Raw genomic sequence first — 23,648 nt, forward strand, 5'->3', positions numbered from 1 at the left:
ACATAACACAAAGGCGCAGTAATTGTATGGGGAATCACAGTTTTGAAGGCAATATTCAACAAATGGCACGATGAAAAGAGCTGATTTACAGCCTCGGCTGTCGATCAACCACCTGCTGTCTGATAAACACTTACGAACCCTTTAAGTGTTGTTTGTAATGAGTCGGCTGTAGCTCTTGCATTATTCACTCAGGGAAAAGATCCTGTTGGACATGAGATGTTTGTCGTCTGGGATTAAATTATTTCTCATGACTACGATCAGTCTCATGGCACAGCAGATTTGTTATTTTCACTAGTAGTGTAAGGATTAATAGATAACTAAACCTATCAACATCCATTTTGATCATAGATTCATCTGTTTTTTTTCTGTAACCAATTAAAACAAGATTCAGCTGCTGTGATTTTGGTTTTGAGACATTTGAGAAAATTCAATCATTTTGAGGTCTGGGAAAAACACCCATCGGACATTTTATGGACCAAACAATTAATCAAATATATGGAGAAATTACTGCGCAGATTAGTCGACTATGAAAATGATCATTAGTTGCAGACCTAATAATGATTATTGGTTTATAAAATGTGAAAAAGGCCTATAACATAACTTATCAGTTGCTTTTCTTTCACTGGAATAAACCTCAACACAAACTACATTAGGGTAAAAGTAGGGCTGCAACGATGAATCGATTATTAATCAATTACTTAAATGAAACACCAATTATTTCAATAATTGATTTATTGGTTTCAGTGTTTTTTAAGAAGAATTTAAACAAGTTTTCTGCTTCTTAATTGTGAATATTTTCTGGTGTCTTTGCGCCGTATAACAAGTAAAAAATTATTAAAAACGGAATCAATTTAATTTGTGGGCACATTAAAGAACTTAATCATTTCCAGGTTTGAGAAACACTGATCAAATTATAATTATTAATATTTTTTTATACTTTTATTTTTCAAGTTTTTAGTACAAAACAAGGGTAGCAACAGTATAATGAGTAAAAATAGGTAAGGGTGATCAAATTATTTTTGACATTTTATGGACTAAACAAGTACTCAGATAAATGGATTATGAATATAATCGTTAGTTGCAGAGTAGATGAAAACACAGTAATCATTTCAAATGTTATTCAAATGAAAATGAGAGTAATTGTGTAAAAATTACCATTCCCTCTCATATCGTGAATCATATCGCCGATAGCAATTTTTATTTTCCTGAGCATTTAATGATCTCAATCACCCGTTTCAGCTCTTCTTCAATATATCATGGTGTAGGTAATATAAGTGCGGCACATATGGAGTGGACTGACTATTGACCAATAGGAGCCTGACTGCAGGTGACGCCTCGATCACTGCTGAAAATGTCAGTTTAAATTTTCCACTCTCGAGTTGACATTTTGAAATGTCTTGTTTCCTCTGTCCATCAGAGATATTAGGTGGACGAATATATTCGACCAAAAATTTATTAATTAATTAGTAAAATCCATAACAAACAAATATTTATTTTCATTTGCATAAAGAATAAGAAACGATTGGCAATTACTGGTCATCAAGCCAAAACCTATTCTAAATAGTAGAATACGCGCGGCAATGCGCAACAATTTTCTGTGTTGTTCAACTAAACATAGCTTCTGTTTAGAAAAGGGATTTTTTTTTTTGTAATACCAAACCTGGAAATGATGATTTTCTCGTCTTGTTTTGTCCACAAACCAAAATGATTTTAATGATTTTAATGATTTATATGTTACACGGAGCAAAGGAATCAGATAATATTCACATTTAAGTAGCTGAAAAATCAGAATGTTTGTTTTAATTATTGAAAGAACACTCACACCGATTAATCGATTATCAAAATAGTTGAAGATGAAATTAGTAATTGATTGATACACGATTAATCGAATAATAGTCTAGACATTTGAATAGAAACTTCATTGTGAAATCACCAGTGTATTTCTGCTTTTGTCCTTTACTCGGGATCTTGAAGTTCTTCCCGCCTATAACGGTTATTAATGGTTATTAAATAAGATTGTCTACTGCATTGTTTCGTTTTTAGGCTTAAACTTGTATTTTTATGCCTTAAATATTTTACTTTCTTTGCTCTCCATTTTAAGTGAATGCACCATTAGGACAGCTACAAATTGCATTGTGCTCTGTGCAGTGACAATAAAGGTATCGTATCTTATCTCCAGACATTTAATTCACCGGCCTTAATACTTCTCTCTGGAAATAGTTGCCAGTAATGTTCTCTCTAACAGGCCTCACTAAACAATTTGCTTCATTGAACAACAAACTGATTTTCCACTGATGGAGGTTGGTTTCTTTCAGGGATGCAGTGCTTTTCTAGCACTTTGTAAAAAGCTGAGATATTATACCTCGCAGGCTTCACTGACGTTTCAGCTTTTCCCGTTAAACCCCCTTTTTTTGTCATTCGCAGCAGACTGAATGATCTCATTTGTAGGAGACGTCACATTAAGGATATTTAATACAATAATATTTAATAATTCCTGCTTTTTTTTTGTAGCATTTGTAAATGGAGATTATCATCAGTATAAACACGGGTGGGATGACATGTCCTGGGTGTACCAAAGGTGGGGTACACCCAGGACAAGTCACCAGTCCATCACAGGGCAACTTATGGAGATTAGGGATGCACCGAAATGAAAGACAGACGGGCCTTTTTTTTTTTTTTCTGGATAATTTCTCTGTGTGCAGCTTTATCCCCGCTTCTTAATGACAAGGATCGAGTACAGTCGTGAGTAAATCTTAGTAGAAACTCAAGAGCACACTCTTCATTGTTTTCACTCCGTGGTCCGTCTCAACCTCTTTGTGTAGAAGACACTTTAGTGCTGCAATTAAGGGAATAACGGATGCATCAGATGAGCTGATCTCTTTAGTTAACTGTTCAAAGGGGGCATAGAAGAGAGAGAATGATCTCTGGTGTGAAGTGAATGTCGCGGGGAGTTCATTATCTGCGCTGTATGCAGCCAAATTTCGCTTTCCAGCATTTAATAGGTGCTATTCCACCGTGTACTCACATCTTGTTGGAACCGTTTCATTGGTGGAGAAAACCCACGCCCAAATCATCAAATATTGACAAGTACGATTATTTATAATTATAAATTACAAGACATGGGATAATAATTGACCATTTGTTAGCTGGTTATAGTCGGCCTAGATCAAAGGTGACCTTGTATCATCTACAACACACGGCGTCATACTGTAATGCACAATTTGATAAAGCCTTTGTTGGTATGACCTGAAAAACACATGTAGTATTTAGTATTTGACAGTGACATTAGTTTACTACTATTACCTGGAGATCAGTGATTAGATGAATACATGTTTGGATGTGTTGGGTGAAGGGTCACATGAATTCCTCCTGCAGGTTCTACTGACATTTCATTTTAATAAACCCAAACCTTGCCCTTGACCTAGATTGCCAACTCCCCCTTGTGCTACTTCAAAAAAATTGAATGCTGGTGCGCTAGATTAATAGCGCTTACCTTGTTCACAAGTTTCCCGATGATGGCAACTCACCACAGTAGAAATATGATGAGTGCTTGTTTGTATGTTATTCTGTACCCAGATGTTCATGTAGTTAAAGGTCCAGTGTGTAACATCTAGAAGAACCTGAATAAACTGTCATGTATACGCATATACAAGTGTAAAATTGGTCTAAAATACCAATTGTTTAGTTTTCATAGCTGTCTTAGAGTAAGTCTTGCTTTTCATGGACCACCAAGTGGGACCATAGTGGAAAAGGGCCATAAGCCACGAAGAACGGCTCCTCCCACATAAAACTGTTGCGTCAAGAGAGGGGAGGGAGGAAATGACATGGAGATAAGGGACATTATGATTACATCCTCTCTTAGTTCTCTGATGTGCTTGGGAAATTGACAGTTGAGTGGAGAGGTCCTCTGTTGGACTATGCAGTGTCACTAATTGTTGCACACTGGAGAGTGTTTCCCACAGACCAGCCTGCAGTTTGTGACGGAGGGGGGGGGGGGCGTATGCGGCAGAGGGCGTACATAGCGATGGTGCCTTGCTGTTAAGATAATTAAAAGGGAGGGAGATGAAGATGATGTTATTAGGGGAGTTGGCAAGCTGCGGTTATACAGAAACCCTGGCCCTTCTGTAGTGGCTGTACAGTGTATACCTCCATATCACATAGACCACACCACTGATATGAACTGTTGGTGAACTCCATATTTCGCTGACTTCTTTGCATGTGATATTGGCTGCATGCAATTTGTGTGGAGAGGGGAAATAAGCTGTCTTTGTGCTGTCTTTGTGTGTGCATGCATGCTTCTCCGTGTGTGATGAGTGTGTGTGTGAGAGAGAGCTGCAAGGGCGGGGATAGTGTTTTTAGTCACGTGGGTCAGTGTAAGTGAAACCCTACATGACCTTTTTTTTTTTTAAATAAATAAAAAATAAAAACGACAATCAGTTGTAATTCTAGCCATTAAAACTCATTGTTTACTAATACATCTGTTTGTTTGTTTTCTCAGAAGGATGATGTGTTTAAGGCAGTCCCAACACCCTTGTCTCCACCACCAGCTCCAGCCACCCCTGTAACACCTGCCACTCCAGCCACCCCGGCCTCTTCAGCTTCACCAGGAACGCCCAGCACTCCCAACTCCATCTCCCCGTCTGGGATCGTTAAGCGCAAGACTGGTCAGTCTCTTAATCACGGTATATTTTACACTGCGTCCAAAGGTTTCACATTTGCCTCCAAAGTTTTGAACTTTGACACCAGCTTTGGATTGATGTTCTTTTTGCCTTGAGCCATTTACTTGATTACTTCTTAGTAGGAGCCTAATGGCTCCAAATGCTCATTATTTCACAATGAGAAAATAAAAGGCATTTATCAGAAACGGAAGTGTTTTTTTTTTTGCAGAAACAGCTTAGCACACTTTCCTCCCCCTTGTTCCATTTATCTATTGAATCTCTAGGGGGGTCCCAACCTTTAGATTGACAACCACTACACTAGATGGTGCTTCACTCTGCATCATTTATCTCATCTGCTGAACCAGGAGCACACTCTCGAGCCCATACCATTATTTCCCCGCATGTATTTGCATTTGTGTTAATAGCATTGCTGCTACATTGTCTTTGGATGCATTGCATCTGCTGACTGCTCGTTAATGGAAGCAGCCGAGCAAGGCGTCTTATAATTATACCTGATTGTCGGTGTTTATTTGCTTCAGTTTCAGTTTGCAAGGCTTTGGTAGCTTTGTTTAAAATAAAAAAAAGAAGCTTGAACATATGTTGTGGTTACTATCTTGTGGATGCCGACAATACTTGGCAGCTTGAGCATTTCCCACCTTGTATAGTAAGTGTGAGAGTAAGCTGCTGCTGTTTCCCCCCCATTCAAGTTCATTATCTGCGAAATGCGAATGAGACGTTTGTATTTCTCTGCATTTAACGTGAAACAAAATGGCCAAGTTTTATTTAGCAGAGCTTTTTACTAGCCACATTTATGTCACAGCTGAAATGTGGTATTTTCAGTGGAGAATTTAAGCACACACAGTTTTGTAATGTTGCAGATTTGTTTTCATTTGGGAAGCACCTCCTCGCCCACTTTGTTTTCTTCATCCCACTTTTGCAGCGAGGAAAAGTGGCTCGTTCTTCTTTTTATCATCATCCCATTCTCTCTGTGTTTGATGACTGCAGCGTTTGCTTTTTAGCAGTGGTGTGCAGTCACAACAGAAACCCTGCAATCATCGCTGCTGAAGAAAACATCACATTAAAGCAATGCCCTAATTTGACCACAAAATTGCGTTCTTAATGTCCTGGGTTAATGCTTTCATTATAAAATCTAAAAAGAAAAACAGTGGCACTACCTGTGCCAGGAACCCTAACAAGGACAAACGTGGAAGTGAATGAGAAACCTAAACCAAAGAAAAAATTCCCTCAAGCACCACTGCTGCATGAAATTACAGAGGAAATTATACTGGAACTATAAGCTGCTGTGCTGCATAATATCTTTGTGTTTTTCATTAGTAAAGTATGAATCTGTGTGATTCTCTTTTTTTTTTTTTTTGCTGCCCTACATTTAGAGCGAGACAGTAGCCTCATTCTGTTTTCATGCTCACATTTTTTTGGGGTTTGATCCATAGCTTGATTTCAGTTGGGGATGCCTTTCACTCGTTTTTTGCCTCCTGTCCTCCTCCTAATTTAATGCTTGTCTTGACATGTGCAGCGAGGAAGATGTTCCCCAAAAGGAAGCTTGACGAGAGCGGCAGCGAGAGTCAGAGAGAGGAGGCTGATGCCAAGGAGGAGCAGGGTCAGCAAAGTAAACGACCCCGTGTGGAGCCCGTCGCTGACAGCCCAGGTATGTTTTCACCTCTGCTCTCTGAGACTGATCACAGAATACTGCTCCTCAAGTAAGTCTCAGTGAAGATGTATATTTAACTGTTACCTGTCGAAGGATACGTTGTAGAAAGAGAGCAAAAAACACCTTCTTTACTATATTATCATCACATTTATCATAATTTGATTCATGAAAATGATTCCACTTTGCTGCCCTGACATTTGAGTTATCGACTTCTGCAAATTAGGCTCCGTCTCCTTAGTTTGTGTATTTTGATAAAATGACTTGTTTGTGTGCGCAGCCCCCGCAACCCTCATGTGGAGGATAAAGCGGTAGAAGATGGATGGACGGATTTATGTGTGGTGGAAATACGTGTGTGTGATAACAGACGGCAAAACTATTCTTGAAAGATTAAGGAGTTCTGTTGAGTTAACACTGTTCGTTTTTAACCCGGCGTTCTCTTAAGCAGTAAGTGTACCCACAGAAGCTCAGCAGACAGAGAAATGGCCCCTCTCTTTTCTAAAATTGTTTGGTGAAACACCGAAAGTGACCGCTGGATTCACCTATCATCCACTAGTCCTTTTAAAGTACAGATGAGAAAATATTCGTTTCATGTCGGGCTCTTCACCCAGTCCATATCATGATCCCACCTCTGCCTCCTGGTACTCAGTGCTACAAGTTTGTCAATACTCTTTTTTTTTTTTTTTTACCTGACTCTCTGGGTGAAAGAGGAGCTTGAAAAATATAACCTGCGGCATTCATTGAAAATGCCCATTATACTCCATCTTAGCCATCTTCAAACAGTGGTTCAAGAAGAAAAAAAAAAAACTGTCACCCCTCAAATCTCTATGGCATTTATCACTTCAATGACTAATATTTTCTCTGACTCACCCTGTGTAGGGAACCCCGGTGACCCCATGGAGGAGGGAGCAAAGGAAGAACAAGTTGAAAAGCCAGTGACCAAGGATAACAGCCCTGATGAAGAGGAGAACAAGGAAAAAGAGGAGCGAGAGAAGGCCAAAGAAGAGAGGCGGGTGGAGAGAAAGAGCTCTGATGAGGAAGAAAAGAAAGCTGAGGGGGCGGAAAAGAAAAATGAAGCAAAGGAGAAGATGGATGATGAGAAAGGGCCGGCCGTTGCCAAGATGGAGGTGGATGAAAAGGACACGAGAGAGGTTGAGAAGAGCCCGAAAAGTCAAGCAGCGAAAGAGCAGAAAGATAAGGAGCAGGCCAAGAAAGCCCCCATCAGCAGTTTCTTTGGTGAGGAGGAATTTGCATAGCTCTGTGCTTGCACAAAAAAAAAAACATGTCTGTAAATGTTCTAGGCTTTTATCAGTTTGAAAAGATTTTAAATTACTGCTCTGCCCCCCAACCAACTGCTCCACCCTCACCTTTCTGTATTATTTATTTATTATATTTTAATAGCTCCCAGAAAAGCCGCGGTGAAGACAGAGAAGCAAGAGAAGAAGGACGGAGAGAAAAGGAGGAGCGCAGAAAGGAAGAGTTCAGCGGAGGAAAGTAAAGAGACAAAAAGGTAAAGAAAAGGCACAACAGGAAGTTGCTGAGCTGTGTGCAATGGCCTCACACGCCTGTTTGTTCTCTCTTCTGGCTGAGGCTGCATCCACACTATCATCACTTTAGTTTGAAAACGCATTACGTCTGCTGTGTTTACGCGTGGCCTCCACAATAAAAGTAGGTTTGAAAATGGGGAATTGTGGCTGTCCACATTTTACTTTTAAAACTGGTTGTGTGTAAGAAATTGCTGCTTTTTGGACGTAGTGCAGGACACAGGGTTGCTAGATTTCTGCTTTTTGGTAAGTTAGTGTTCAGTTGTGTTGAGTAAATTCGCTCATTGGGAAAAACATTTATTTTTTTGCACTAACAAGTGTTACTTCCTGCAGTGTCAGTGTCTACAGTTGAATGTGGATGGTGCACAGTCAACCCGATAGAGGCTGATACTGTGACGTATTGCCCGATCTGAAAGCAACAGTAAAGATCTATTCATTTAGAATATTTCCCACTAAGTATGTAGATGCATTTCCAGATCAAAAGGTTTCTACACCTTTGTTTTATTTAAAAAGAGAGTACATTCTCTACAGATGTATATAAGGCAGTACATTTTCATATTTTTTATTTACCGCAATGCTTTTGCAAATTGTGAATAAACCAGTAGCTGCATTGTATAACTGCTTTGTCATTCTGAGGTTGTGTTAACTATTCCATTCAGAAACTATTTTTAGCTGTAGAAGAAATGGAATGCATTTTTCATCCTCCTATTTATTATTTTATCACTGCCTTCAGTGTGACAGTGTTGAAGACATGGGCATAAGAAGGAAAGTTCACAGCTCCTTGTAATAAATTCAGACAATATTTTGTTTGACTTCAGTTCCTTTTGCACCCAGTGTGAGGGGGGAAAAAGAACCTTCATGTTACTTCAGTCAAATTCTATTTTATCATCTGAGTTTTTTGGGAAAATACATTCTCCTATAACATGGCTAACGAGGCTAATGCGTCGCAATTAAAATGTGCTCATCGTTTCTGAAGTGGCTTTGTTTTCCCTTTTGAGATGAACTTTTCTTTCGTTTAACTCCTAACACATACAGTGTCAAGTAACAAGCAAAGCTTGTTATGTCTCATTGTTATGATAATCATATGCATGATTTTCTGTCGGCAAAGAGTTTCGAGTCGGCTTCAGTCATTGTAACAGCTGTCACTGCTCTTCAGTTTGACACTAATTTGCTCTCTTCTACCGTTTTGTTTTTTTTCTCCCCCCCTCAGCGAGACAACGTCAGGAGAAAAGGATTTCAATCCATCCAGGCCGGGCTATCACCCCATAGACCACGCCTGTTGGAAACAAGGCCAGAAGTAAGTTTGACCTACTTCTTACTTACATTGCCCACCTAGTCTCTATTTGCACATTTCTTGTGTAAATGTCAGAAAAATGCTCCCTTTAAGTCCACTTTCCAACTGGAAGTAAAAAATAACGACTTGCTTCTTCGTTTGACAACACAGTGACACAAACCTGTTACTCTTGTTGCCTGGTGACGAGATCAGTGTCCACTGTCCTGCACATTTTAACAAACTGAGGACAAGTGCCTGCGTTCAAAAAAATTATTTTCGGATTCATATAAAATCTTTGTAGGCTGTAAACGCTGCATAAATCTTTTATCACCTTTGACTGTATCATAGAGTTGCCCTGCGTGGTCGTATTAAGTGAAAAGTGTATTATAATAATAATAATAATGTAACTACTTATCACACTTTTATGCACCATGTTGGAGAGATTAAAATTTAGTACAATTTGCAGCTTTAGTTCCGTGAATACCTCTTTCAAAACCAAGCAAAGTTGGCATGGAAACTGAAATATTGCTAAAGGAAAACCGTACGTGTCAGTTTGTGCTGCTGTAGAAACATGGCTGTGCAAGATGGTGGCTTCTGTAGAGCAACTTCTAAATAATTTTAATTATATTATATTAATTTAACCATACAGTCTTCAATTTATTCCAACAATATTACACACAGAGTGAGCTGTATTTCAGAAGTGACATGATAAACAAATGACCTATATACACTGACCGGACACAGGGTAATATTATATTACATTATTAATATCCCAAAATGTCGTTTCTTTAAAACAAAAAAAACAAAAAACATCTGACAGAAAAATCATGCACATAACCCCAATTACCCAGCCACCAAATCCTAGAAAACAATGAGAGGAGAAAAAATATTTAATTTGCTCCAGAAGGGGCCAAACGGTGTTAAACGAGCCCTCAGTGCTGTGTGTGATATTCGGACGCTTGATACAGGTCAGCGCTCCTGCCTTCAAATTTAGGGGTTGAAAGTATGTTTCTGTCTCGGAGTCGTAAAACATTTTGCCTCGTAAGTAGTGAAAGCCAGGACTTTTTTTTTCTGGAACTGTGATCGAGAGATTATCTTCAAAGGGAATATAAATAAATCACTCTCGGTGACGGGGAGCACTAAATAACCTTATTTATTTAAATCAATCATTTTTTGTTCTTTTCTTCATGTAGAGGACGTGATTGCACCATGAAGCTTGGAGTGTCAATGTGGACAGAGATGATTGTGTCACGTAATTCCAGGGTTATTTATTTTAACTCTTCCCTTCTGCCTGTCAAGTCGAGATAAAAAGGCCCAAAGAGCCAAGATTTGAGATGTGGCAGTGATGACAGTCATCACTAAATTAGTTTCTTTTTCTCCCACTGGGGCAAACGGATGTGAAAACAATCCTGATTCTCTCTCTGCTGCCTTTTTTTTTTTAAATAAACATGAAGCAACCGTGAAGAAATAAAAATTTCAGGGCACTGTAGTGCTGCGACTTAAAAGGAAAGTCATGAAAAAATTGTGGAATTTTACATCAGGGTCCATGGTGCAAATCCTGCTGCTTACGAAGACATTTTTTTTTTGGTTTTAGTCAGCTTTGGATGCTGCTTCTCATCATCTCATCAGTGTGAGGTGACGACATGTCACTAAACAGAAAAGTGACAGAATTTACTGTCAAATAAAATTAACTTTCTTGCTTTCCCACTTTCTCTATACTCAAACAGAACTCATCTACTATACTACTAATTGTTACTGAGTAGTAGATTTTTTTTGAATCAGTCCCGTTCCACCCCTCGCCCCTACCACTTAGCTCCACCCCTCCGTTTTGCACATTGGTGTGAACGTGTTGTGTGTCCCAAATCTGCTGAGATGGAGGGGTAAGAGACTATGAGTCCACAGTTTACACAGACTTTCCTTTTTAGATTTGAGGGCATTAAATGAGTGGAGCACCACTAAATCGCTAATCACAATTATTTGCATGATAATAAATCATCTCGGCTAAATTTCATGAATCTGACAACCCTTTTTATCACTCTCCATCACAATCCTGCTTTTAACATATCAACAGTCATTGGGAAGCTGTTTTTATGAGCTTTTTCAATTTATGTATGAAAACACCTGAATGGAAACACAGAAAATTGTCGTCTTTAAAGTCCTTAAGTATTGCATTAAAGTTTTTACGCTTGAGGGAGGTTGAGAAATTGGTGTATTTATGTATAAATGTTAGATGAGTGTGATGGAAACGGTTTTATTGAATAAAAGAGGATGTTTAAAAGTCACATCACTGGATACAGCAGGCGAGAGGATGTATGTATGTATGTGTGACTGATGAGGAAACGACAGCATTCCTCCACTTGGTGCAAGAAGCAAATATTACTACAGTAATGAAATGAATCCGCAATGAAATGCCACCATATTGTATCTTGATTTACGTCATGAAGTTGCACCTTGTTCTTGCACCAGTTTCTCCCAATATTTGCCGTACTGCAGTTGAGGGAAACGCGCATAAATGCACATTTTCCCCGACCAAAATCGTTCTACACCTAGCTGTTGTAAAGACACAGCTATCCCACCGTATCAGCCGTGACCTTTATGTGAGTGAGATTTGATGATGCCGAATGAAAGCTCATTCATCTGAAGCACTAATTGGCGTGGTTGCTTCACCTGCTAACGATATGCTCATCACTCTCCAGAGTGCCGTACTTGGCAGTGGCTCGCACCTTTGAGAAGATTGAAGAGGACTCTGGCAGGTAAGAGCGCCATATGGAAGAAAAAGGTGTTTTGTCCCTCATTGGGAGTGTGAGTGCTGCTTGGGAGAAAGTGATCTCTAAATGTTCAAAGGATATGCATGTACCTAAGCAGTTTTACTAAATTACCACTCAGGCTTTCTGCTGGGAATTTTATGGAGGATGATTAGAGGAGCGTGCTCCAGCAGAAGGAAGGAAATTAGATTGATTTCCTAAAATGAGCAGGGAATGTGGAAATATTTTGCAACTGTATGAGTTTCTAGTAATGTTCAAGAACCTATGTTTAAGTTTGTTTTCAAGATGTTAGTCTTCACAAAATCGTACAAACTGAACAAACATATTTCACAAAGTCTCTTTTTGACTTTTGGGGATATTAAATGACAAATGACGTCCCTACAATGACTATATTTTCTCCACCTGCTGCAGGAGATGAACTGTTCATCTGCCTCCCGAGCCTCCATTTCTGATTAAAAAACCTCCAGTCAGACAAATCTCATTTCCCGCTTCCCAGTATTTACGAAATGGCTTTAAAATTAATTTAACTCGTCTCCCTTCTCTCAACGCAATCCCTTACCTCTTTTCCCAGACTGAGAAATATCGAGACACTGTCGAACCTGCTCCGCTCTGTGCTGCTGCTCTCTCCAGGTAAATGGTGTTTTATCTCTCCCATAATGCATGCTGATGTAGCTACACAGGCAGCTGGCTGCCTGCCACTATATCACAGAGACGATGATGAAGCCAGGTTGCACATAAAAGTGGGAGGATGAGTCAGTTCATTGGGGTGTGTGTTTGAGTGTGTACCTGTGGGAATTTCAATAGTTCATGTTGGTCTCTCTGTGCTTTTGATGGAAAGTCTGAAGTTCTGTTGTTTGTATGGTGTCGTCTTTGAGTCTATGTGACCTTGTCTGTCTGTGTTTGTCTCCTTCTCTGTATGTCGAGCTGTGTCTGTACATGATTCGATCGCTTATCTAGGACCTTTTCTGGGACAAACTCTGCCCTTGTCAGGACCAGTAGTCCTCATGGGGATCAAGGCCCTTCCAAATGTGGCAGAACCTCATTTCTGAAGCTCTGGCTAAGGTCAGGGTTAAGATGTATCTAGGTTAAGGTTAGGGTTTGGCATTTGAAAAAAATAAAAATAAATAAAAAGTGTCAAGGCCCTTGAAAGTTTTTGAAAATCACCCTAAATAGACACTGAAAGTGCTTGAATTTTGAAGTTAAGTTGATATTTTAGGGAAATGTCTCCCACCGCCAATGTTGGGTTGTATGTCACAACGCCACCTACTGTTTCACACCCTGCACTGCTTGATGAGCGTAGAGTAGGCGGACGCAGTCATAATTACTTGCGGTGTTGTGGACACTGTCCACTCTCTGCACCGTTGACGTGAGATTCAATGCGTTAAATGACAACGTGATGCCTGGGAAATGAAAATTCCAAGATCTCTATCTCACCAAACAAAATGACAAAGACCGACTTTGACCAAGATCCCAAGGACAATCACTTGTCCAGATGCTACAAATCAATAAAAGTGGACACCGTGGGCCTAGTGGCTCTTACAAGTTGCCCTCCCATCTTAAGCTGTGTCACCACATGTGATCCTTGAATTTGAGGGAGTTGGTCCTGGAATGTACTTGAAAAGTCCTTGAATGTGATGTCAGCCGAGGTGTGGGAACTCTGACATAATTATATGCATGAACAATGTACAGTTTTGTTCTTTGTCTAGTTGGAGAAGTAGAAGGAGGGGGAGACGGTCAAACAGTGAAAACCTCTGTCACGAATATTTTGATACTGATACAAACCTTTGGAGAATTGACTATGAAATAATGATAGTATATTGATATTTTCTTACACTCACTAATATTTATGTCCATAGTAATACAGTGGTGAGTAGCTGGTAAAGTCCATTTATCTGTGGTGAGTGAGATGCCCTCTGTGTCACCTAAGTTTGTGTCTTTGTAGAGAGCCGTTAGTAGTGTGGGATTACTCGTGATTAGGGCCGGGCAATTGATCAATTTAATGAATTAATCTGAATTAAAGCCATTTGTCTAATGAAAATGGATTTCTTTAAATGCAGTAAGCTTTGTGCTTTGTTGCACTTCAATCCCATGCGGAAAGTTGTGTTTCACATTTTATTGCTGAGATAAACTGCCATAGGTATACTCAGGATGATGGGTACTCAGTGGATGATTGTCTCACATCCCTTTTCTCTCTTTCACAGCGACTGAAACAGAACTATAGTTTTTGCTTGGATTGATATAGTCACATCTCCTTTTTGTGTCTGATACTGATGCTAACATCAGTCCGTCATTTTACACCCAACCATGAAGCAGTGAACAGCCCATTTGTGCTGACGTGTTTACTACCGTGGAATTTCAAAAACATATCTGTCCATTTGTGTAAAAAATGAGGTATTACAGGAATGGCTGAGGAAAAGTACTTGCAAATAAACTTTTGTGAAAAATGTTGCTCTTTTATCAGTTTACCCCATGAATTGGGTCCTGGTTGTTTGTCATCTCTAAAGTAGTGGGTTCCTTATATTAGATTTAGAATGAGTTATTTGCACACAGTGACTCACAACAATTGCTGATAGTACACACCAGTAATGAAAACACACACAAACACCTGACCTGTCCTGGCTCCAAGCCCATTTCCATTCCACTTGGCCATGGGCTGCTGGGTATAAGAATTTGGGAAAACACTGGTCTAAAGATTGTGTTTCTTTTTCTGTCCATGTTTGTGTGTCAAGACTCGGAGCAAGTCTCTCCATGAATACTTCATTATATATGTGTGGGTGTTTGTTGTTGTCTTACAGGTGTGTGTGTGTGTGTGTGTGTGTGCTTCACATTTTTCTGTATGCCTGCATGTGGTCTGTGAAAAATGTCTTTGTGTGCACATTTTTTATTCATGTTCTTTTTCCAGATGACCTGCTGTGCTGTGTGTATCTGTGTTTGAACCAGCTGGGTCCTGCTTACCTGGGAATGGAGCTTGGCGTCGGAGAGACGGTCCTGATGAAAGCTGTCGCACAAGCAACAGGTAACGGCCACACATGCATGCATACATGCATACCAAGCCTAAATGCTGATGTCGTCCTCCTCTACTCGTCGGCCAGTGCTGCTATTTACCGTCTCGCTCTCGTTACCAGGGCGACAATTGGACAAAATCAAAGCAGAGGCCCAGGAGAAAGGAGATTTGGGCCTCGTGGCTGAGAGTTCCCGTAGCAACCAGCGCATTATGTTTCAACCGGCCAGTCTGACGGCAGGGGGCGTGTTCAAGAAATTGAAGGAAATTGCCAGCATGAGTGGGAACTCGGTGAGCCACAGAATAACATTTTCATTCAAAATGTTGTTTAGACTCTATCTGCCACCCTTTGTTGGGGTTTGGGGAGGGAACGGAAAGAAATGTGACCGTATATTTATCAAGGAGTTATTAGTTTATTTGTCTACTTCAGGAGGAAAGGAGGTAATTTCTCAGCCTGTGAATAAGTCGTCACTGGGCTGCAATCTGTCAAGCAATTAGTTTTTTTCTCCCTATTGCTTCTGGGTCTGTGTTCCTTTTTATGCTCTGGATGGAACATGGAGTTTGTACTCACTGGTGACCTCCGTCTTTTTGCATTCTGTCTCTTCTCCCCTCTTCTTCTTTGAATCTCAATTTCCTACCGCCTGCCTCAGGCCATGAATAAGAAAATCGACATCATCAAAGGCCTCTTTGTGGCATGCCGTTTTTCTGAGGCCCGCTACATCGTCAGGTAATATAACGCTCTGTCTAAGACACACACACACACACACGCAGACAGGCTCGGCTGTGTGTTATAGCAGACATGGAAACATATCTGCACGTGAAGATGCGCATACATAAACATGAATCAAACATGCGAGTGGTCCAAAAACAAATAGCTGCTGTCCTGGGCAGCAGGTGTCGACACTGACCGGTGTTGGTCCTGTGGTTTGTGATTGACAGGTCCCTTGCTGGGAAGCTGAGGATTGGCCTGGCTGAGCAGAGCGTCCTCTCTGCACTCAACCTGGCTGTGTGCTTGACCCCACCTGGACAAGGTAGCTTTGAATTTTAAAAACATGTATTTGAAAAGCTCCAGTATAAAATTTGTAGTCACATAGCTTCAGCGTCTGTCCGTACTGGCCAGTAAAGCTCGGCTCTGCAGAAATCCTCTTCACGTCCCAATAGAGTCCAATGAAGAGAACGCTGGAGTCTGTGTATCTTGCAATACAGTAATAAACAGAAGCAGTCATTTCATTCAGACCACATGGAGAGACTGGCAGGTGTCCCTTTTTGTCCCAAACTGACCTGGCTACCTTTTCAAGTATGATAAGAATCTTCACAACAAGCTGGAGAGCATATACCACTGAAGTAGAGACCTTAGAGAAGAAGTGGAGGAATAAAAATGGTTGGAGAAATTGTAGCTAGAATTTTTATTTCCTCCAAGGATGATGACTTCCAGTGTTATGGGATGCAGTAATACACAGGCTATTGCTACTGCTCTCGCATTAAAATTAGTGGGTTCACCCTAGATTTTGACCTGAGATGAATTTGCGAAAAAAAAGCTTCGAAAAAAATGCTTCTGAAAGTTTTTACACTGAGCAAATATCGAGCTCTCATTATCGCCAATGTTGAAGTACAGTGGCGTAAATAGGCCGAGCAAAGTCAGCTGTGAACTTTTCACGGGAGGCAGATTATTCCCAAAAAGGTCATTTGCTCTCTCATCATCCTCCTCTTCCTCACATATACTTGACACATTGGTAAAGTGAAGTTAGATTAAGATGGAGTGAGAAATGAGGTGACCCGTGATGCCGTACACAAAACGCGTGCGGGGGAATCCAAAGTCCTTGCTCTCTGCAAAAATGTATTTATTTTATGTCATTTTTTTATATTTAGACTCTAGTTTGACTGTAAGTTGTTGTTTTTTCAGAGATGAAATCATGATGATAAAATTGTGAATTGTGCCATCCCTAACTATGGAAACTGGCATTTCACCAGTTCCTTTTTTTATACTGAAGCTTGCAGACTTATGTGGGTGTATTAATGAGATTCCTCTGTACTTGTGGTCTGATGGGAGGTCTCATTAAAGGAGAGGAAGGTGGTTTGTGTGAAAGCAAGTAAAAGTTAGTTTTATTAAAAGAAATTGCAAAAGTCAGTCCGCCTGGAAATATTACTTGTATTGAGTCAAACGTGAAATTTGTGTCAACAACACAAATCGATGGACAAACGTGTCCCTCAATAGGGAACCATTACAAACAAAATGTATTTAGATGCATATTTTATTTTTTGCTAAATTCCTTTATTTCATCTTTTACATCTCATCTCTCGCCACCTGCACTCAGCACTAATCTCTCCTGCTCACTACAGCACAACTGACAGCAAGTGAAATAAATTCATACCTGACTTATTAGTATTCCGTTCTTATTCTCTATTGTAGGTGTGCTTTAATAAGAGTCAATTAGACCAGAGGCTCGGTGGAGAGATTTGCATTGATCTTTGGTCTGCTCTGGAAAGATAAAAATTATTTATTTAGTCATTATTTTATCGGCTAGGCAAACTGAGAGTAGATTCTTGGGAATGGTCAAGTGAAGGATTGCAATTAATAATTCAGTCAGATTTGACATATCTCCTAATTTAGGTGGAGTTTGTCGTTTAAGACACTGAGGTACCGGTGTACACAAGTCACTTGTACTTCCTGGCCTTTCAGGAGCCTCTCCAGCTTTATCTAACAAATGCTTGGCCATAACATGTTCTGACACTCACGCACATATCTGTTTTGAAATACCCGTTTTCCCCCTCCTTCCTTGCAGGTTTCCCTCCTGCTGTGATCGATGCAGGGAAGGGGATGAGCACCGAGAGCAGGCGGGCCTGGATCGAAGAGAAGAGTCTGATTCTCAAACAGACTTATTGGTAACTGGAGCTTAAACAAACCCTCTCATTTGGCTTCGCAGTCTCTCCTCGGTGCCACTACAATGCCTTATCCCCTTTAAGCCCTGTCCCTCATTCTTCCTCACTCATTCTGCTCACTTTCATTTTGGATGATATTGATTTTTTTTTTTTCTTCCTTCCCTCTCCCTTTGTTTTTTCTTCTCAAACACTCGTCTTTGTCTCCGACTCACTCCCCGTGCAGTGAGATGCCCAATTACGACATCCTCATCCCTGTTCTGCTCAAAGAAGGCATAGACCAGCTACCCAACCACTGCAAGCTCACTCCAGGTAAACGCCTAGTCAAGAGGCAGAAAGGTTATTTCATCCAAAATGGTGACTGTAGTGTGTTTATTGATCCGTTCGGTGGAGGTGAGTCCGTTATTTTAGTTGAGTCATTTATCACTGAAAGATAAAAGATACTACACTGAGGATTAGCTCCCAATTACATTGTTGTCAGGCTATTTGTGATAAGGAGCTTTGGCACCAAGGTAGGACGTTATTACCAGGCACCATCTGAACAATACTAAATTGGGAAACAAAATTGGCCGTTGTTGGTCAGTTAGACAAATCTTGCAGCCATTTTGGCAGGTGAGCAATTGTTATTGAGAGAACTGTATTTCTTCCAAAAATACAGTGCAGTTAAAGGAGGCGGTGAATACTTGGACACTGCCAGCCCAGTCTGGACAAAACATTACTGTCCTGTCATAACTTGCTCTTTGTTCTATTATAGCAGCTACTAAAGCATTTTGGGGGGGGGGAAGTGTATTTCATTATATTGCTCCTCTGCCACTTTTGAAGCTTAACTTTGCAGCACAGCCCGGGGGCACTTGAGTCAGACAACATCTGTGGTGGGGCCAAATGAGAATACAAACAAACTTAAACTTTGGTTTTGTCGCTGAAATGGTTGGGGGGGGGGGGTGATGTGAGTGTTGTGTGAGAATGTGTCATTGAAGCTAATTTTACAGCTTCTGGGTTTCTTGAGACCTGCTTTTGTGACCTGGAGCCCCCCACCCCCACCCCCTCTCACATTTGCCACAAAGGAAATGAAAACCCTTCTGGGCTCAGTCACAATTTGTTTCTCAACTCTTTATAATTCATGAAAAATGCATAACTACATTCTTTTGTATTGAACAGTTACTTAATTTACTCCACATCTCTCACCACCTCTCTCCTCTCAGGAGTACCTCTGAGACCCATGTTGGCTCACCCCACAAAGGGTGTCGGCGAGGTGCTAAAGAGGTTTGACGAGGCTGCGTTCACCTGCGAGTACAAGTACGACGGCGAGCGTGCACAGGTGTGTGTGTGTGTGTGTGTGTGTGTGTGTGTGTCGGTGTGCATGTAGGTGGCAATGTGACAGTGCAACTGTTTGTTTTTCTCGCGTTTGGCAGCGAACATATGCCTGCTGAATTTTGTATGCGTATACCTGACGGCTGTGCTCTTTGAGTGTGAGGTATTGCTGTTCTGTGACACTCTGTGTGTGTTCACTTGACTGTGTGTGCATGCATCTGTGGCATTTCTGTATTGTGTATGCATACGTGTGTGTGCGTGCGCGCGTGCACGCCTATTCTTTTAAGATAAACAGTATCCCTGCTTTGCCCTGGGCTTGTAGGCAGAGAAAGCTACCTCTAACATTGTGAAAGGAGGAGGAGGAGGGGTTGGAGATGGAGAGCAGTGAGAAAGTAGGCAGTGAAGGCGAGACACATTAAGAGGCAGAGGGAGATGAAAATTAAGACGCAAAGGGAGACTGCGGGGGGGAATGAGCAAATTCTGAGAAAGAGACGTGGCGTGATACACCAGGAGAGAAAGTGTAATATAATGTAAACCCTTCCAGCTGTATTGTTAATTTTGGACTGTCATGCCAATAAAGAGCCTTTGAACTGAGTTGAAGTGAGAAGAAGAGATGAGATGGGGGCAGAAACTAAAACTGAGAGAGAGAGAGAGGGAGAGCAAACCCTATGACGTCCTCCTGTTTTTCTGTCCCTACTTGCTTTTTGGTCTCACTGCAGTGGACTCTTCCTTAAACAGCCAGCAGGGGGACTCACAGTACACCACTGGCATAAACATTAGCTTTGTCTGCCTGTGTGTGTAAACGTACAGTATTTGTATAACCACAAGAAAGTATCAAGGGGTGTGGCAGAAATAGCTGTATTTATGAATGTATTCAGATTAGAAAAGGATTATGTATGTTTGCTTTTCTTATCATTCTCGATCAGACCTGACACTCATTGACCAATAGAGAGGAAAAAGAGTTGTAAATGAGCCATAGGCATATGTTATTGCTGGCCGAATGACAAGTGAGCGACCTAAAAAAAGAATTATGTCTACAAATAGCAGATGGTACACTATAAGAGTCAATACAGTAATAATAGTCTGGTGATTGTTTCTATGTTTGAAACTGTAAATATTGTTATTTTTTATGCAGATGTATGATTAAAGTCAAATTGATTTAATTTATGTAGCCCAAAGCCTCATAAGTGCTTAACATTCTGTGCAGTTAATAACAAGTTCTCTCGGTAGACGTTAGAGTTGGATAGGGGAAAAACGACCAAAAAACCTGAAAGGAATAAATGTGTTGTCAACGCACCATTAAATATGAAATATATATACATCCAGCCATTGTGTGCAGCCCATATATAACCCGAGTTAAGCCATTGGTCCCGATGAGCTTGGCTTGTGTATCAGTGCTCGAATTTATTGAATCCTGTTGAATCCTTGCAAGTTACTGGCTACTCACTACTGAGTCCTTTTTGGACACTTTATGTTCTGTTTTTGACTTTTTATGGTCTTAAACTTTTGAACAGCTTATGAACAGCCTCTTTGACTTTAAATGCAGCATAAATTGCCTACTCTATTTTTTTTGTTGCTCCCGTTTCTTTTTTTTTGCATTTTGTGTATAGATATGTCTCTGTATATATTTATATATGTGTGTGTGTGCGTGTGTGCGCGTATAGATATGTGTCTGTGTGTATGTGTGTGTGTGTGTATATACAGAATGTATGTGTATATATATATATATATATATATATATGTATATGTATATATGTGTATATATATGTATGTATATATGTGTATATATGTATATATATGTGTATATATGTATATATATATGTATATATGTGTATATATATATGTGTATATATGTATATATGTGTATATATATATATATATATATATATATGTATATATGTGTATATATATATATATATATATATATGTATATATGTGTATATATATATATATATATATATATATATGTATATATGTGTATATATATATATATATATGTGTATATATATATGTGTGTGTATATATATATATATATATATATATGTATATGTATGTATGTGTATATATATGTAAACTGGCAGATAAAACGAAAAATGCCGTGTTCTCGCTCTTGGTATAATTCAGTGAATACCACTCAATATCTTTATTTTTTTATTTATTTATTTCGTGTATTGTGTTTGTTTCCCCCCCAAAGATTCACATTCTGGAGAGTGGAGAAGTGCGAGTTTTCAGTCGCAACCAGGAAGACAACACCAGCAAATACCCTGATATCATCTCTCGCATTCCCAAGGTAAAACACACAGAGCGCTGCAGCTCGGCCCCAGAGAGAGAGGCAGGTCGATGTGAGCTGTGATTGTCAACTGATGGCTTTTACAGTGTGCAAATAACAACTGCACACATTTATCTTGCCCAATCCAATTTTTTTTTTCCTCAACCCATTTCTCATGCATCTCTGTCAGTGTTTGTTTGATATATGCTTTTCGTCTTTCATCTTTCCAATCCCACCACTGGCCAGTAAATGTAAATTTCCACTGGTGTCTACTAAGGATTGAAATCTTAAACCCTCTTGTCATGAGACGTAGTTTCTCTAATCAAAGTTCAGAAACACAAGTTGTTCAAATTGCACCTGCAGCTGTGGGTTGGCTTACCAATTAGTGAGGATCTGCTTGCGTTGGGAGTGAGAAAGCGGTCTCAAGTACCTCCAGGCCTTGGCAGTTTGTCTGGTTATTGGAGCACGCTCACTAGCACGGCACCTGCTGAGTGTGTTTTTCTGCTTTATTGGTGTACGGCTATGAAGTAACAAATAAAGCCGTATCGGTTTGCTCTCCTTTCTCTCGCCTCTCTCATTCACCGCGGCTGTTTTTGAAGACTTTGTCCTGCACTCCACCAACAAAGATCGATGCTATTACAAGGAATTCCCACCTGCTCTGTTCTAATCAGTGAGGTTAGTGAATCAAGACACGCAGAATAGTCAGGAAATCTAACTAATGGGTCCCTTTGCTGAAATTTATTAAGAAATAATTTACACTTGATAAAAGAGAAGCAGATTTGCCTCTCCTTTACTGAATTTTAATTTTGACTGCTTAAGAAATAGCTTGTATTTGAGTCAACCAATTCATCCTGGAAGAAGGGAAAAGAATCGCCTCATATTGTAAATTTTCTGCACCCGTCACAATACCCAAGGAAAAATGAATCATTTTCAATTTGAAACGACACAGTCTCAGGGTCTCAGTGGACTTGCTTGAGTTAAGTTTAGATGTTTCACCTCTCATCCAAGAGTCTTCTTCAGAACTGAAGAATGGGGGCGAAATTATGGTGAAAGATAACGTGACTTTCTCTGTCCTCACTGCCTTGACTTCCTGTTAGTTTTTGAGTTGATAGGTAATATTTAAGATAAAGTTGATGCCTTATCTAAACAACCTCCATTTACATTAAGGTAGATCAGCCCATGGTCAGTTTTTGATCATCTCCAGAGCCTTATTGGTATATATGGTTCGGTATTCATTGTTGGTTTGTTTTATACTGGTGCTAAACCAATACTTTTGCAATGGTTCTGGTGCTTAAATTGTGCTTGACCTGTACTTCAAAGGAAAAATGTACAACACAAATGTCAACAGTATTAAATAATGCCTTGTTATTCCTTTTATAATGTGACAAATTGAGCCATACATCAATGTAACACCGTATAGTATATGAATGTGACATAGAAAAAACATGGAGAACTTGGTGATGGATGATTGTTGGCTTTAAGCTATTGTGATTTTCGGGCTCCTAAACCCTGGAATGACTTTCCGTCTGAGATTAGAGTTGCATCAGACGCTGAGCGTGAACTGCAACAGCTGGTTGCATATTTTTCTCTTCATTTCCTGCCAACTCTCGACTGTTGACTCTCCAGTAAAAGCACAAAATGCCCCAAGATTACAAAATTACTGAGAAGGCAAAACAAACCGCTATTTGGGAGGAAAAGTATGTGTAATCATGTTATTCTTGCTACTGGTACCATTGTCTGCAAAATATTTGACGGTGTTTGGCAACCATTTGATGAGCAGATGAGTTTTAAATATTGCAGGAAGGAATATCTAATGGGAAGCAGCAGGCACAGTGAGATTTTTGAGATGACGAAACTGCCGCTCGAGTGCACCAGCTCATCTCAGACACATCAATGCAGAAAAGCGATCCCATCACACTGCTGACGGTCCGGAGAAAAACCAGCATGACTTGAATGTGTTGTGTTTTTGTTTTTTTTCACTTTCACTTCCATCTTCGTGTATTTTGCTTCTTTTCATAACTCAGAAACCTTGTGTGGGCCTTTGTCGTCACCTCACCGCTCCATTCATCCACCTGTTTCTCTCATGTCTCTCTGTCTAATCATTCCTCTTCTTCAGCATGACTTGGTGATACCCACAACTCCTGGCTCTCTTGGCTTGGACTTTTCTCTCTTTCTTCCTCTCATCTTTTTGCAGAGCTTTGATACAGCCTGTCTGTAGTTTCACCTCTTTGGTCTATCTCTGAGCCTCTTGTACCTTTCCCCTCTCACCACTCCTCTCACTTTC

At 40.1% G+C, this 23,648-nt stretch overlaps 1 protein-coding gene across 2 annotated transcripts in view; it reads left to right on the forward strand.

Annotated features, from left to right (window-relative positions):
• lig1 (ligase I, DNA, ATP-dependent) overlaps nucleotides 1-23,648 on the forward strand; it is a 54,961-nt gene that overhangs the window by 4,301 nt on the left and 27,012 nt on the right. The window contains exons 4-18 of one of the 2 annotated variants that reach the window (XM_058649451.1): nucleotides 4,499-4,682; nucleotides 6,193-6,324; nucleotides 7,204-7,560; nucleotides 7,726-7,834; nucleotides 9,079-9,165; nucleotides 11,838-11,894; nucleotides 12,478-12,536; nucleotides 14,809-14,922; nucleotides 15,032-15,198; nucleotides 15,558-15,634; nucleotides 15,847-15,938; nucleotides 17,691-17,790; nucleotides 18,011-18,096; nucleotides 18,987-19,102; nucleotides 21,290-21,385. In XM_058649451.1, the coding sequence (XP_058505434.1) occupies nucleotides 4,499-4,682; nucleotides 6,193-6,324; nucleotides 7,204-7,560; nucleotides 7,726-7,834; nucleotides 9,079-9,165; nucleotides 11,838-11,894; nucleotides 12,478-12,536; nucleotides 14,809-14,922; nucleotides 15,032-15,198; nucleotides 15,558-15,634; nucleotides 15,847-15,938; nucleotides 17,691-17,790; nucleotides 18,011-18,096; nucleotides 18,987-19,102; nucleotides 21,290-21,385 (1,833 nt within the window). The remainder of the gene's footprint in view (nucleotides 1-4,498; nucleotides 4,683-6,192; nucleotides 6,325-7,203; nucleotides 7,561-7,725; nucleotides 7,835-9,078; nucleotides 9,166-11,837; nucleotides 11,895-12,477; nucleotides 12,537-14,808; nucleotides 14,923-15,031; nucleotides 15,199-15,557; nucleotides 15,635-15,846; nucleotides 15,939-17,690; nucleotides 17,791-18,010; nucleotides 18,097-18,986; nucleotides 19,103-21,289; nucleotides 21,386-23,648) is intronic. The other variant, XM_058649459.1, reaches the window with a different exon arrangement.

The sequence above is a fragment of the Solea solea genome, chromosome 1, assembly GCF_958295425.1.
Source record: "Solea solea chromosome 1, fSolSol10.1, whole genome shotgun sequence".
NCBI lineage: Eukaryota > Metazoa > Chordata > Actinopteri > Pleuronectiformes > Soleidae > Solea > Solea solea.